This window comes from Parambassis ranga, chromosome 5 (assembly GCF_900634625.1).
Source record: "Parambassis ranga chromosome 5, fParRan2.1, whole genome shotgun sequence".
Classification (NCBI taxonomy): domain Eukaryota; kingdom Metazoa; phylum Chordata; class Actinopteri; family Ambassidae; genus Parambassis; species Parambassis ranga.
The window spans coordinates 19,286,459-19,299,809 of record NC_041026.1 but is presented as its reverse complement, the minus strand read 5'-3'; the positions used below and the strand labels follow the sequence as shown (position 1 = coordinate 19,299,809).

The 13,351-nt window shown below is 40.5% G+C and overlaps 2 protein-coding genes across 4 annotated transcripts; one reads left to right on the top strand and one right to left on the bottom strand.

The window, feature by feature from the left end:
* Nucleotides 1–1,305: 1,305 nt before the first annotated feature.
* Nucleotides 1,306–7,476, top strand: avil (advillin). Of its 2 annotated transcripts, none has more exons than XM_028405591.1 (20): nucleotides 1,306–1,392; nucleotides 1,559–1,664; nucleotides 1,746–1,820; nucleotides 1,998–2,137; nucleotides 2,210–2,318; nucleotides 2,410–2,520; nucleotides 3,471–3,676; nucleotides 3,764–3,842; nucleotides 3,936–4,034; nucleotides 4,130–4,283; nucleotides 4,375–4,475; nucleotides 4,847–4,984; nucleotides 5,084–5,242; nucleotides 5,330–5,509; nucleotides 5,679–5,836; nucleotides 5,912–6,056; nucleotides 6,129–6,317; nucleotides 6,388–6,456; nucleotides 6,577–6,681; nucleotides 6,943–7,476. In XM_028405591.1, exons 2-20 carry the CDS (start codon nucleotides 1,605–1,607, stop codon nucleotides 7,054–7,056), a joined length of 2,391 nt encoding a protein of 796 aa, XP_028261392.1. In that variant the 5' UTR covers nucleotides 1,306–1,392; nucleotides 1,559–1,604; the 3' UTR covers nucleotides 7,057–7,476. The 2 variants fall into 2 exon arrangements, with proteins under 2 accessions (XP_028261392.1, XP_028261391.1); XM_028405590.1 differs by having other exon boundaries at nucleotides 1,941–2,137.
* Nucleotides 7,477–8,415: 939 nt separating this feature from the next.
* LOC114435709 (leucine-rich repeat flightless-interacting protein 1) lies at nucleotides 8,416–12,580 on the bottom strand. Of its 2 annotated transcripts, none has more exons than XM_028405619.1 (6): nucleotides 12,350–12,580; nucleotides 12,018–12,092; nucleotides 10,900–10,935; nucleotides 10,503–10,664; nucleotides 10,270–10,353; nucleotides 8,416–10,028 (listed from the first exon to the last, which is right to left on the bottom strand). In XM_028405619.1, exons 1-6 carry the CDS (start codon nucleotides 12,446–12,448, stop codon nucleotides 9,486–9,488), a joined length of 999 nt encoding a protein of 332 aa, XP_028261420.1. In that variant the 5' UTR covers nucleotides 12,449–12,580; the 3' UTR covers nucleotides 8,416–9,485. The 2 variants fall into 2 exon arrangements, with proteins under 2 accessions (XP_028261420.1, XP_028261419.1); XM_028405618.1 differs by having other exon boundaries at nucleotides 10,900–10,938; nucleotides 12,350–12,579.
* Between the last annotated feature and the right edge of the window lie 771 nt (nucleotides 12,581–13,351).

The window sequence follows — 13,351 nt, the reverse complement described above, 5'->3', positions numbered from 1 at the left end:
CATCTTTCAGAGAAATATTTATTAATGCAGTGTGTGTGTGTGTGTGTGTCCTCCCATTTCAACATAAAGAAGTAAAGTATGTGACGGCCGACAAACCTGCATTGTTCTTCTCAGTGATTTCCTCCTCCTCACAACATCCTATTGTACATGGGGGTAAAACCCATTTGTAGATCTGCTAACTGATATCTGAGATGAGATCGGTTACTATGGAAACTAATCCTATTTTTCAATCTATTGGGCTTTAAGAATGAACTATTTCCTGGTAGAATTCGTGAATTGTGACTGTAACATATTTTGTGTGTGTATGCCTTCCACAATGTTCCATTGCAGACCTGCTGCTGACTTAAATTCATTCTTGGTTAACACATATGAAAAATTATAATTCAACCAACCCCTTTATAGCCATTTTCATTTGCCAAAAAGTATGGTGATTACGGCCTCTACAGAGTGCATGAGTTGTTATTTCTGCCTCAAAATTACTTGGTTTCATTCTTGTCTGTGATATTTAGCAGATTATAATCCAACCAGCTCACTTATACCTGTTAACACATCTTTAAAGGGTTAAGACACCTCATAGAACATTGTCCTCCTGCCAAAATGTGATTAGGGCTTCTACAGAGTGCCTGAGTGGTTATTTCTGCCTCACTTTCCAGCAGCTGGTGCTGCCTGACCTCAGTAGGCCACTTTTGATCAGACTCCTACATCAGTATGCAAATATTTCTGCATTTCTGGGAAACCTTTTGAAAGATAATCCTGTAATTTGACAGTGGGGATCAGACTCGACTAGACTCACTGTTGCTGCAGCTGATTCAAAGAGCTTTTTTATGCAACACCTGCCTCTTCTTTGTCAGATGACTGCACCTGCATTAAAATGTGTATGAATAAAAAAGGGCAACTATTATCATGTTAATAATATAATATGTTGTAATCAATGTTAAAACTAATAATAATAAAGAGTGACTGCTCAGCATTATGGTTATGAACAACCATAGTAATCATTTTGTTGCCTTAATCAAGCAGAATTATCGTGTTTTACTTATAGACAGCAAATCTTTGGATGGCTGTGAAAGTGTCCATATATGGAGCGAACACGGCCGCGTTTGGCTGAGTGGGCTGGGAAATGGAAGGATGTGATGGAGGAGATCAGTGTTACTGTGTGTGTATGTGTGTGTATTTGAATATGAGTCAATCTTTTTTTTCTAGCATATTTGCCTACAGGATTTCGCCTGTTCCCCAGTGATTGGGCAGAGCGCCGTCAAAGGTCCTGAAACATGCAAACACATGCAAATCTTTTCGAAGCCCTGTCAGGATGGGAAGTGAGGGTCTTTTGTTATTTGACAGGTTATCAGCTGTTTGAAGGTCACACCAGCTGACAGGAGCCAAGAACACCAGGTGTGTACTGCTTGATAAAATATAAACTATGTGATTTGAGCTTGGGTTCGAGTCAGCTGTCAGGTTAGGAATTGGTGTTTTGTGCAGGTTTAAAGGCATAGAAAGAGACATTATTCTAAAATGAAGAAGTCTGCAACAATTGCATTTGATTGATTTCCTCTATCAGAACCAGGCTTAAAAGGTGTGAGGAGTGAGTGAGTAAGCCGAGCAGCATGGAGTACACATTTAGAGCTGTAACCCACAACCCAGGGATTATAATCTGGAGAACTGAGGTAATTTGAGCTACATGATTTTCAGATTTTTTGAGCAGTGATGAGTCTTCTTATCATCACCTTATTCTCTCTGTGCAACAGAAAATGGAGCTGGTTCAAGTTCCAGAGAAATCCTATGGAAACTTTTTTGAGGGTGACTGCTACGTTGTGCTGTCTGTAAGTCTGGAAAGTGCCTTTGGATGCTGCTTGTTGTAGACTTTAGTAAAGACTTTGGTTATGTGTCATGTTTGCAGCGCTCTTCTTTAGAGCTTCTCATGTTCATTCACATTTCCTCAGACCCAGAAGGTGAGAAGCTCTCTGTCTTATGATATCCACTACTGGATCGGCTCACAGTCCTCTCAGGATGAACAGGGTGCAGCTGCCATTTACACCATACAGCTTGATGAATTTCTGGGCTCCACTCCGGTCCAGCACCGAGAGGTTCAGGACCACGAATCTGATGCCTTCAAGGGCTACTTCAAACAAGGAATAATGTGAGTGAAAACATGCAAGTATTTATAGAAAAAGAAAGTAAAACTCCAAACTAATGATCACGTTCTGTTCAGCTATAAGAAAGGTGGAGTTGCCAGTGGCATGAAACACATTGAAACCAACACATATGATGTTAAGAGGCTGCTTCATGTGAAAGGAAACAAGAGAGTGACTGCCAAAGAGGTGTGCCAGGTTTTTTATTATTATTGTTAAACACATAATGAGACAGAGGGTGCCATGGTGGAGAAGTGCTCAGTGTTTCAATTTGTTTCAGGTGGAGATGAGCTGGAGCAGCTTTAATCTGGGAGATGTCTTTTTGTTGGACATCGGCAAAACAATCATTCAGTGGAACGGGCCGAAGAGCAACAGGCAGGAGCGGCTTAAGGTAACATTTGTAAACTACGGTAATCATATATACTGTATATGTCTTTGCTTTCTAGCTGTAAATAATATATTTACATCTTGAGTGTGAATTTGGTGCTTTCCTATGTTCACCAGATGTAAATATCAACCTTAAACTTTATAGAGAAGGGTGGGTGTGGAGCTCATTTCCTTCTTCCTGCAGATTGCTGGAGGCTCTGCACCTGCACTCAGTCTATGAGAGCACTGCAATTAGACAGAAACTTAAAGTGGCACAATTCTCAAACTGTATCTACATGATTGAATCAAACTATACTGAATGTAAGGTAACGATATTTAGCAATTAGATGCCCTGTGCAAATGTGCACAGGAAAAAAGGGGGGTAAAGTGAATGTGAGAATGAGATGGAGAGCCAGAAACAGATTCTTTACAAATCAACACTGACTGAGTTGAAATTGTGAATGTGATTTTATGATTTTAAAAACGGTCAAGAAAAATGGCAGATGGGAGAAGCTTCCCTCAAAAATGTACTTAATGGTATGAAGTTACAATTTGTTACTACACCTAACCAGTCAGTTTTAATCCTTAACTTTTAGTGAATTACAAAAGTGGTGAAAATGAAGTAGTTCACAACAGAACATAAGAATGGTCTTTTCATTTGTTTGTGTCATGATGACATATTCAGCCGCTAATGTGTGGGAATGTGTTGCAAACAGAAAAAACTGGTTTAGTTCCAAAGTTACGTGCTTGTGCTTTTGTGGAGAAACGATCCAGCATGCTTATAACACACTACAGGTATTATGAGCAGGTCTACAGTTGTTAAATGTATGATCAGAACATAAGAACATGAAGTCCTGTGAAAACAAAAGTAAAGCACATTTAATAGGCTCAAACTTTTCCATAAATAGGTTTCTATGTAAATATGTGGCGACCTTTTGGCAGAGGTAAGTCAGAGTGGGTGTCTCTGCATTTCAGGGCATGATGTTGGCCAAAGACATCCGAGACAGAGAGAGAGGAGGCCGGGCAGAGATCAGAGTGATCGAGGGTGACGAGGAGGACGGCTCTCCTCAGAGCATGGAGATGCTGAATGGTGTTCTGGGTAAAAGAGCTTCCACACTGGTGGATGGAGCTCCTGATCAAACTGCTGACCAGGAACAGAAGGCCAAGGTCACACTTTACCAGTGAGCTGCTCCCTGATCTGTGATATCTGACATCCTGATTGTCTCAGATCTGTCTGTGAAGGAGGTTAAATGTGTGCCTTTTTTCAGTGTGTCAGATGCTGACGGTCAGATGAAGGTCACAGAAGTTGCCACTAGACCACTGGTTCAGGATCTCCTCAACCATGATGTAAGTTTGTGCTTTATCCAACAAACAAATGATTATAATTTATAATAATGGATGAACTAAATAAGTGTTTAATTAATTTTTTTTAATTTTTAGGACTGCTACATCCTAGACCAGGGTGGGACAAAAATCTTTGTCTGGAAAGGAAAGAAAGCAAACAAAGCTGAAAGACAGGCTGCCATGACCAGAGCTTTGGTGAGCGTTTTTTCTACATCAACAGGCATGTCTTTGGCTAGTACACACTGGCATTCATATTTACAGTATTTCCTACTACGTGTTGGCTGTTTCAGGAGTTCATCAAAGCCAAAAACTATCCAATCACTACAAATGTGGAGGCAGTGAACGACGGGGCTGAGTCGGCTCTGTTTAAGCAGCTGTTCCAGAGGTGGACTGTGAAGGACCAGACTCAAGGCCTGGGAAAAGTCAACACAAAGGGGAAAGTCGGTATGTTTAAAACACACGAAAACACACAGCAGAGTGTCTTATAATGAAAGCCATGTGGGTATTGATATTTCGGATGTTGTATTTGCTTAAGCTCACGTCACCCAGGAGAAATTCGATGCCTCTCTGATGCACGTGATGCCAGAGGTCGCCGCGCAGGAGAGAATGGTGGACGACGGGTCAGGTCAAGTCGAGGTACAGTGTGTGAGTGCGTGACACACTTTGACTGGCAGCTCACATCATTTGCATATAAAAGCAGAAATGCATTCAAATGAATGTAAAATCAAAAGCCATGAATTTCTACATTTGTGGTGCGAATTTATTTGTTTGAATATTTTGCTGTGTAAAAAACACTTTGTCTGGGGCACTGTTTTGTTGATGGGTTCTACGATCCTTCTTTTTTCACCATCACAGCACAGTTTGCTCTTCACAGTTTAACCATCCAACCATTGTTTGGCCTCATGGAGGACACTAACAGCCCTATAAAGTGCTCCTACCACTTAGAGTAGAGCAGCAAATTTTGTTGTCATCTTCGGTTCAGTGTTGTTTTGCTTTGATGTGTCCAGGTTTGGAGGATTGAGAATCTGGAGCTTGCACCTGTGGACCCTGAGTGGTACGGATACTTCTATGGAGGAGACTGCTACCTGATCCTCTACACATACTTGGTCAACAACAAGAAATGCTACCTGCTCTACATATGGCAGGTGAAGACACGCTGAATCATGATGCTACACTTGAACTTTGTGTTTCTCTTTTCATCTGCTTCCCTCACCATGACATCTGTTTGTCACTGATGACTTCAGGGGCGTCACACCACACAGGATGAGCTGGCTGCCTCAGCCTTTCAGGCCGTGGACTTGGATCAGAAGCACAACGGAGAGCCGGTCCAAGTGAGAGTAACAATGGGGAAAGAACCAAGACACTTCATGGCAGTTTTCAAAGGGAAAATGGTCATCTTTGATGTAAGATATGTAACCTCATGTAGTATAACTTCATTAGAAACATTCACCGCTTATGTTTGGACAGACTGTCTCTCTGTGCCCTATTAGGGGGGCACGTCTAGAAAGGGGGCCTCTGATCCAGAGCCTCCTGTAAGGCTGTTCCAGGTTCATGGCTCTGACTCCTTAAACACTAAAACCATCGAGGTTCCAGCTCTCGCCAGCTCTCTCAACTCCAATGATGTGTTTTTGCTGAAGAGCCAGGCAGGGATTTATCTGTGGTGTGGGAAGGTAAAAGAGAAACTTTGTGTCCATGTTATTTTATATTACGCCATTAGAGCAGATTGATGGTCTCTGGATTTGAGAGCGGGCATCGACCCAAGTACAAACTGCTGTCTCACCAAAATAACAACAAAAATTAAAAATTAAAAAAAAGTTTTTTTGTTGTTTTGTTTTTTAGGGCTCAAGTGGAGATGAGAGGGCCATGGCGAAAGAGGTCAGCTCTGTCATTGGACAGAACTCACAAAGAGGCTCTGAGGAGATTGTGGCAGAGGGTCAGGAGCCCATTGTATTCTGGGAGTTGCTGGGTGGGAAAGCTCCCTATGCAAGTGAAAAGAGGTGAGAAGAGCCAGCTGTGACAAGCTTCATGTGTGTCACAGCCTGATGACGTGTGTTTCCTGCTGCTGTCCTCAGATTGCAGCAGGGGGTCTTAGACCATCAGCCGCGCCTCTTTGAATGCTCCAATAAGACGGGCCGATTCATTGTGACTGAGGTGACTCAGTTCACGCAGGACGACCTCAACGAGGACGACGTCATGCTGCTGGACACGTGGGACCAGGTTTGTGAAATACACACACACACACACACCTTATGTAGACTCAAACTCATCACCTCAATCACAATCTGTCAGGTGTTTCTCTGGATCGGTAAAGAGGCCAATGAGGTAGAGCGCAAAGAATCAGTGCCTACCAGCCAGGAGTATCTGCGCACCCACCCAGGCAACAGGGATCTAGACACCCCCATCGTCATGATCAAGCAGGGGTTTGAGCCGCCGACCTTCACTGGGTGGTTTACAGCCTGGGATTCCTCCAAATGGAGCGTGAGTGCTCAAACCAGAAGGGAGTCTTACTGAAATGTAAATAAGACCTAAGATTCATGCATTTTTTTAGGGAGGAAAGAGCTACGAGGAGCTGAAGAAGGAGCTGGGAGATCAAGCAGCACCTGTCAATGTCAAAACTGTATGTAAAGTCTTAGATTTCTAATGAAGGCAGTAGATTAGCTGCTGAAGGTGAGCACCAATCATTGTTTTCAGTGTCAATCTTATTAAATCATCATTTTCATTTAATGTGACTCTTCAGGATCAACCCTGTGTGGAGAAAAGCTTTCAGTCTTTTCCAGCTGAAGCTTTGGTCAACAAGCAGGCAAATGAGCTGCCTGAAGGAGTGGACCCAGGCCAGAAAGAGGTGTGTATGTGTGATGTGTGTGAGAGGTTTTACTTTGGAGCATCTAAGAAACACTGATGAATACCTCATAGAAAATAACACAACAACAGCCATCAAAAGACCATAAATCACCTAAAGGAAAAAACATATGGATCCATTACACCACCACAGAACATTGACATTCACTTCCCTGTCTGATGTAGTACCATGTTTGTTCAGGTAGACACAGTTAGTCTGTTTATTCATTAACCACTTAAAAATCAAAGTTTTTCTTGTTTTCAGAAACACCTCTCTGACTCGGACTTCACCGGTGTATTTGGAATCACCAAGGATGACTTTGTGAGGCTGCCGCAGTGGAAACAGCTTAACATGAAGAAAGAAAAAGGAATGTTTTGATAACAATTGTATGCAGCTTTGAAATAAGCTATCACATTTAAATGACAGCTGTAGAGCTCTCTTTGCGCTTGTATTGATTTTACTTTTTGAGACAGGCTTCAGATTTTTAACCCATTTCTAAAAACAGGTCTCTTCATTCTGATTATGTTGAGATTCAAATCTTATCAATTAAGTCTAACTTAACTTAAAAAACTTAACTTAAAACTTAAAAAAAGAAACTGTAAACCATGTTGCTTAATATTCTGCTGTGCATAGGTCTGTTTACCTCTGCTGAACACAGCAGAAGATGATTTTGGAGGTGGAGGTTTATTGGCCTTAAACATTAAACATTTGAAATTAAATGTACTTTACCATCTGTTTTGCCATCTCTTGGATTGATATTGCTACATGTCAGGCAAAAAAGAAAAATAAAGTATGTTAAGGGAGAGAGCAGTGTGTGATGTCATGTTTTTCATTGTAAATTGTTTTAATATTTTACAACAGAGGAATTAGTAGGAAGTTTCTACACTGGACAGGCTTTTTCTTCACTCAGTCATCACAAAGGACAGCATCTGCATTATTCACTCATTTTATTTTGATATAAATGTACTGAACATTTAATCCGAAGCTCAAGGCAAAGTCAAAAATATTCAGACCCACAAAAAGGCATCAAATTATGGTGATGATATTTTTGCATTCTTGTGCGATGATGAAACAAAAACAAACTACTTAATACATTGTCTGCCGAGTGTTGAACATGCCAAACAATGCCAGCGAAATTTAGCGGATGCATCCCAGTGATAAACTTCAATGGCTCAAAAGACAGATTTTTGAACATTTTATAAATTGTTAAAAAAATGCCTCAACAGCACTGCAGTAACAGTAACCTGCTGTAACTTGATCACTCTTTCGTGCATCTTGGCATCCAACACAATATATAATCAAGTATTAGCATGAGAGCAAGACTAATGCTGAGAGAGGACAGTGTGATTACAGTTATCAAGGCAATGATTAACCCTCAAAAAGATGTGAGGCTAAATAAACCAACTGCAATGTCCCATTAATGTATGATTTTCTGCATTTGTATAAACTGTCAAGTGTGATTTTTACTTCTAATGTAGTCTGATATGTTTGTTCACAAAATAATCATCTCAGTAACTGGGGTATGATATGATACACTAGATTCAGAATTATTTCATCTTAATCAAGTCTGAAAATCCCTTTTTAAAAACTTTTTGCAGTGAGTACATTTTTTTAAAATATATTTTAAAAGTACTGCGTGCAAAAGTACTAATCAATAACTTATGTGCAGTTTGGAAATGAACATACATTCATAGATGCTCATGCAAACTATTAAAAAATAAGGATTGGGGTCCATTGTTGCCTTTAAAAAATGTAACATTAGAAAAAAACAAACACAAAAACATACAAAGTGTTTACAGCAAACATCCAAACAGACCGATTTCAGCAAATTCCACTAATAAAAATGTGCAACCATACAGCAGGTCAGCTGACCGTGTCTCACTAACATGTTTGGTTATAAAGGGAATGTTGTTTCTCATGTAATCTGACAATTTTTATGCCATAATACAAGAATTTTAAAAGTGCAAATGCAGCCAAATTAAGTTTCCTTGGAACAAAAGTTGTCCACATGAAGGACAAAGAAAGAAGACGTTTTTGGACTGGAGCGGCAGTAAACTATGTTTTTCCTTCAAAAACGACACCTGGCCTTGATTGTTATATGTGATGGCAGCTTGTACAACGATCAGTGTCAAACAAATAAATGAGACTGTACTCATACCAGGGATACCAGGGATTGGAGGCAAAACAGCATCCGTCCAAATGCAAACAGCTCTCACTGTATTTTGTATACAGTTAAATCCTGATTCCTGTCCATACACACAAAAATGATCCTAAAAGATGAACAGAGGTAAACAATGAAAGCAGCGTGGAGTATTTCCCATGTTTATCCACGTACTTTTAGAAACACAAGTTAAGACAAATTTAAAAGAAACAATTGGCAAATAACGTGATTAGTGGAATTGTAGCTAGAAAATTATCTAAATCCTGAGTCCTTTAAATTTAAAACATTTCTACTACAGTGTGTTGAAACAAGGGGCTGTGGCTATTCATTATTTTCATTACACATGAAGCTGCCAATCACTTTCTAAATTAATCATTCAACATTTAAAAAAGTGAAATGACCCAGAAAATGACATCAAGTTTCTTGTTTTGTCCCCCCAGCAGTCATAATCTTAAAAATATTTCCCTGTCAAAATAAAAAAAAATAAGATTATCAAAATAACTGCAGATTAATTTCACTTTGATTGACCTTGTGTACCAATTCTGGATGTTACTGTTGGCCAGCAGAAATATCAATATCAAGAACTCTTAGAATGTATCAATAATCATCTTTAACATTTGCCCAGTATTAGATAAAGCAAATGAAGTTAAGACAGAGTGCAGCCATCTGGGTTTTTGGGGTCTTGCATCTTGCTGCAGTTGGCCTGACCATTGTTAGTCGGACCTTCTTCTTTATTCTCTGAATCCAAGGGCAGATCCGAAGCTTCCCCGTCACCTGGAAACAGCCTATCCTCTTCTGGCGTCCCAGAAAAAGCATCCTCATAGGCACTTATGCTGTCGGAGTCGTTCTTGTCTGACGAGAGGTCTTGTCCGTTTTCGCAAGGCCTCTGGAGTACACCGTCCTCTACCATCAGGCCGTCCAGTGCTAGAGAAGGCAGGTGGCCCAGTGGCTTGTTGACCATTCTCCGCAGCTTCATCAGGACTCCATCCTCTTCTCTTTCACCATCTTCCTCTGTAGCGGCTGGTTCTACCTTGTTGCTTTTGATGCTGTGAGTTTCACACTGTGAGGTGTCCTTTTCTTCTTTGTGTGTTGCTTCATTCAATTCCTTGGCATAATTTTTTATTTGGCGCCCTTGTATTATTGCTTCATCCACCATGTTCACTGGAGCAGTGGGTTTATTATTCTTCTCCTGCAAAGACAACATAAAAAGAATCATTAATAAAACAAAATTACCCATTAAAACCCGAAGAAAATATAGGTATATTACATTTTTTAATGGAATTTATATATTATTTGATGTGAGATCATTAAGATTAATCTTGTAAAACAAAACTTCAGCATTATTTATGGTGATTACACTCTGCACAACTGTTGCACAACCTTTGCACACAGCGTCAGTGCTTCAGTAACATTATGTAAAGTCACAATACCTCTTTTAATCTCTGCACCTCTTCCATCAGAGAGCCAACGAGACTCTCCAGCTTTCTCTTGGCCTGTCTCTCTTGCTCCAGCTCCTACAAATGCAGACAGATGTCATGCAAGGACCCACCGCTTGCTAGTGTTCAACTTTGCAGCAATAAACATCACAGCAAAAAAGATCCAGACTAAAAAAATACCATCAAGTTTTTAAGGTAAATGGCAATTCACTTCTGCTGAGACCTACCACACTCGCCTGTCCAGCTTCCCTCTGGGCTTCAGCCAGCAACTCCTCTACACCCTCCAGTGTGTCTTGCAGGACGTCCACCTGGAACAACAGAGCCTCTCGCTCAACCTCCATCCCACGCAGCTCCTGCACCACCTCATCATAGCTGGCCTGCAGCTCCAGCTACAAAACAAATACAGTTACAAATCAGTGTGGGTAACCTATCTGGAATCAGTGACAGTCAGTGGGAGAGCAAAGCTCTCTGAGGTAACAGCCTGTGGGAGGCCGCATGTGGAAGCACAACAATCCTTTTAAACATAAAGGACTGCTTTTGTCTGCAGCGATCCATTTTATTAAAAAAAGGCTTTAAATAGCAGAGTAGAAGAGTATAACAATAAATAAATAAAATAATAGTCACCATTTCTGGTAGTCCCATGAAAAGCTCCTGATCAGACTGCTGAAAGACAGAAAAAACACAAAAGTAACACTACACAACCTGTTGTCATTCAACACTAAGGTGTATGAGAACAACTTTAGAAGTATTGCTTGACAGATCATTTTAAAAAGACCAATAAGGACCAATAAATTAAAAACTAAGTGCAACAATAAAATTAATAAAAACATTTTGGAGATGATATACTACAGAATACACATAAAAGTACCAGGATGTTTCCTATAAATAAGCCTGACTAGCAGAGAATAAGTTTTTAAATATTTTTACAACAGATCGTGTAGCATCTACAAACATTTTATTAACATGTTATCACAGCACATATTTATTCTGTAGCCAAAACAGTGACAGTAAGCTTGAGATTAACCACCCAGAGTTGATCTTTCTCTCCTTGCCAGTCTACATCTGAGCTCATTTAAAAGCTTTATAGTACTATATTTATTTAAACCATGTGACCCTCAAACTTGTACTCTGACTACAACAACTTTGCTCTTGGATTTTATCCATTTCTACAAAGGTAATAACAATGATTTGTCCAGCAGATGTCACCATTTATTACTGGCATGTGTATGGCATGCAAACACTAAATTTTTTTTTCCCATATCATGTTTGGAAAACTACACTTTTAAAGGTACAATAAAAATAGTCTTGGTGACTTTCATTAGTCTGTCAAAATTATTAAAATAACTTAAATAATGATTGATTATTGTCCATAAAATGCAATTTAGGAATGAGTATGATCAATCAATATGAAGTGTGACAAGATGTCACAAGAAGAGTTATTTGTCAGAGAGCCAGTCATATCTTCTATCCACGAACAAATCATCGTACAGATCCCTGAAGGATCTATAGCCATGCAGCTAATTTTATGGCCAATAATCTTATCATATATTAATTACAGTGTGTGTACATCAATGGACATGATAAGAGTCCACAAGTATGTGGTATACGTATTTTGTGTGTGTGTGTGTGTGTGTGTGTGTGTGTGTGTGTGTGTGTCCTGTACGTTTCAAAGATATTGATACAGACAGCATTAATCGATACAGACTGTGATCGTGTGTACAGACATGTTGTCTGGCTCCTACCTGGCTGTCGCTCCTTCTCTTCAGGGTGCCTGCTCGACTCTCGCTTCGTGGCAGACGTCTGGATGAGCTCTCAGTCTGATGAGGAGACAACAGTCATCAGCATCACGTTCGCTCTTAACAACAACACGGGAAGCTAACTTGGCTAATAACAGGGAAGTGAAGTAAAGCTGTCGGCCTCTGGAAGCCAACTCTGTTTATCTGGTGACACCTTAGAGTAAATAATTCACAGAATTTGTAAAAGAAGAAACTATCTGTTAAATCGTTTAAAATCATTACACATCCACATTAACGTCAGCGCTGACTTCAAGACGCCGTGATTTTTCTCAGCTCACCTCCTTTATTATGCTGCGGAGAGACTCATCCTCGCTCAGACCCCGAGATAATGTCCGTTTCTTTGGCGAACCACTGCTGTCCAGCGTGACCGAGTGCATTTTTTAAGGTTTATATTAAGTTTTTGTTTATGTAAGACACCTCCGAGCTCTTCGGCTGAAGTGGTGTTTGTTTCCTACGCAGTAGCAGGAGCGGCAGTGAACTACGCCCAGGCCGTGATCTACGGAAAGCCGCGGGGATCAAAACGTCTTTAACGCCGCCCTCACTCCGCCCACTGGAAAGTCAAAGATCAGCCACAGACACGGTTTATCAGCCTTTCATACGAGACACGATTAATCTTTAAAGCTGCGGTGAGTCAAATATGAAAGAGGTTTTGTTTATTTTAGAGTTCAGATAAGCACTGTGGCGCATGGCAGGCCTGACGCGCTGACATTAATCAATAAAAGACCCTGCCAAGTGTTAAGGTGAGTGTGGTGGGCCAAGGGTACTTCCTGGAAACGTCAAGGGGTTACGTTTAATGTGTACAACTCACTCAGTGTTCATATTTTCCTTTCAAAAGAGTTTTGTACACGCATTGATGTCGGTGTAGGCTGTAGGACATTTTACTGACTGTATTAATGTAGAGAAAAACACACTAATGCACTGCACACTCGTTTTCCCTTTCTCCTTAACCTTAATTGCCATGCATGTATCCCTTTTTAATCAGTAATTTATCAGCTTATTTACCAGATAGTCCCTCTAGTTTCACTGCAGATATGCATACACAGCATAATCTTGCTGACTGGAGGTGTCTGTAAATTGTGACTCACTACACAATGGTGGGATCCAGAGGTCGGAGAGGATGAGTACAAGTGTGCCACTTTACATAATGTTCTCTTTCTACTACAGCATCATAATCACCCTGAAAACCAGTGGACTGCTGAAGCACTAACCATGGCAGCTGTTAGCCCTCTAAACATCGTCCTCTGCGGGAAGACGTTTGTCCCAATCCGGTGGTGATCACA